Source organism: Sinocyclocheilus anshuiensis, unplaced genomic scaffold, assembly GCF_001515605.1.
Source record: "Sinocyclocheilus anshuiensis isolate Anshui unplaced genomic scaffold, SAMN03320099.WGS_v1.1 scaffold446, whole genome shotgun sequence".
NCBI lineage: Eukaryota > Metazoa > Chordata > Actinopteri > Cypriniformes > Cyprinidae > Sinocyclocheilus > Sinocyclocheilus anshuiensis.
Window position 1 is genome coordinate 158836 of NW_015544247.1, and position 1445 is coordinate 160280.

Below are 1445 nucleotides of genomic sequence, written 5' to 3' on the forward strand. Positions count from 1 at the left end.
TATTATATTATGTATTATTATATTATTTTAATATTGACATTATAAATTGACATATTTTTGCTAATATTTTGAATTTGATTTTTAAAAAATATTTTACATTTTATTCTTAAAGTTGTAACAAATTTCATGCGTATTTGTTCTTTTTAAAATGTCTGTTAAAATTCTATTATTTATTTTTAGTTATTCAAGTACTTCAAGTTAAACTAAAACAAAAATAAGAAATGTTGCCTAGCTGAAAAAGACTACATGAAATAAAATGTTTCATTTTTAAAAACATTCTATTTAATTAGTTAAATTTATTTGAAAGTAATGAAAATGCTTTGTTATGGGTTTCATTTGAGTTAATGCAGAAGAATATTAGAAAGAAATTCATACAGGTTTGGAACAACATGAGGGTGAATCAATGACATAATACTCATTTTTGGGTGAAGTATCCCTTTAAAATAGCAGACAATGTCTGAGTGCCCTGAGTCAGAGTTCACCTTTCTCTCCTCCAATAGAGCATGTGACACCGGTGCCCTTTAACCCACAGTATCCTTTAGGCACCTTGTGCAGGTATTGCTGGTGATAGTCTTCAGCATAGTAAAATTCAGTGTGCTCTCGGATCTCGGTGGTGATCTCACCCAGGCCTTTCTTAGTTAGAGCCTAGCAAAAAGACGAAACAGGAACAGACACAGAGAAAGAGACGGTAAATGACGACACATTTCGATATGAAGAGGATAAATGTGATCACTGTCTAGGGAGAAGCAACTCATTTTGAACTGAAACAACTCTTTCTTGTGTATGTGATGTTAAAACCAGACAGAATGTCCAAAACTGTTTCAAAGGAACATGAATGAAGTTCTGTCTCCCTCTAGGGGCCGCATCCATAGACTCCAGCAGAAAAAGGTTTTAGGTACTACTATTATAAACAGACAGAACAAAACACCTTTGAACATATCAATCACAGTATTTCTAAAGCTCACATGTAGAACTGAGTGAGGTGTCTCAACAACAGAAAGAAAGAGAGGGGAGCGTTTATGTGCTGGCTTTGAGCAATCACAACTGCCGTTTTTGAAATGTATCTAGTTTCAGATCTCAGCCACTAGGTGGAGACAAACGTCTGCTTCAGTTGCTTCTGATTTAATGTCTAACAAAAGAGGCTGCGTCTGCATCATAACACCATGAGATACTAACAGCAGCATGGACACCAGAAAAACAAAAATACCTATACAACAACATAAAGCCAACATTTGCCATTTGTTTTATTTTTTTTAATTATCTCTCTGATATTAGTATATTTAGAAGGCAAAAAAGATGAGAATTACCTTATAGGATTATTACATGGTTACACGTGCTACAGTGAACAGGAAGATGAACACACAAAGAACGTTTAGCCAGGTGTGCATAAAAAGAGAACCAAAAACTTGATAAGAAGACCAAACAAAAAAAAAAAAAAAAAAAAG

General features: G+C 33.6%; 1 protein-coding gene across 2 annotated transcripts in view; it reads right to left on the reverse strand.

The window, feature by feature from the left end:
- Positions 1-276: 276 nt before the first annotated feature.
- LOC107697700 (peptide methionine sulfoxide reductase MsrA 1-like) overlaps positions 277-1445 on the reverse strand; it is a 34998-nt gene continuing 33829 nt past the window's right edge. For both annotated transcript variants that reach the window (XM_016498499.1, XM_016498498.1), the window contains one exon: positions 277-645. In XM_016498499.1, the coding sequence (XP_016353985.1) occupies positions 472-645 (174 nt within the window). In that variant the 3' untranslated portion in view covers positions 277-471. The remainder of the gene's footprint in view (positions 646-1445) is intronic.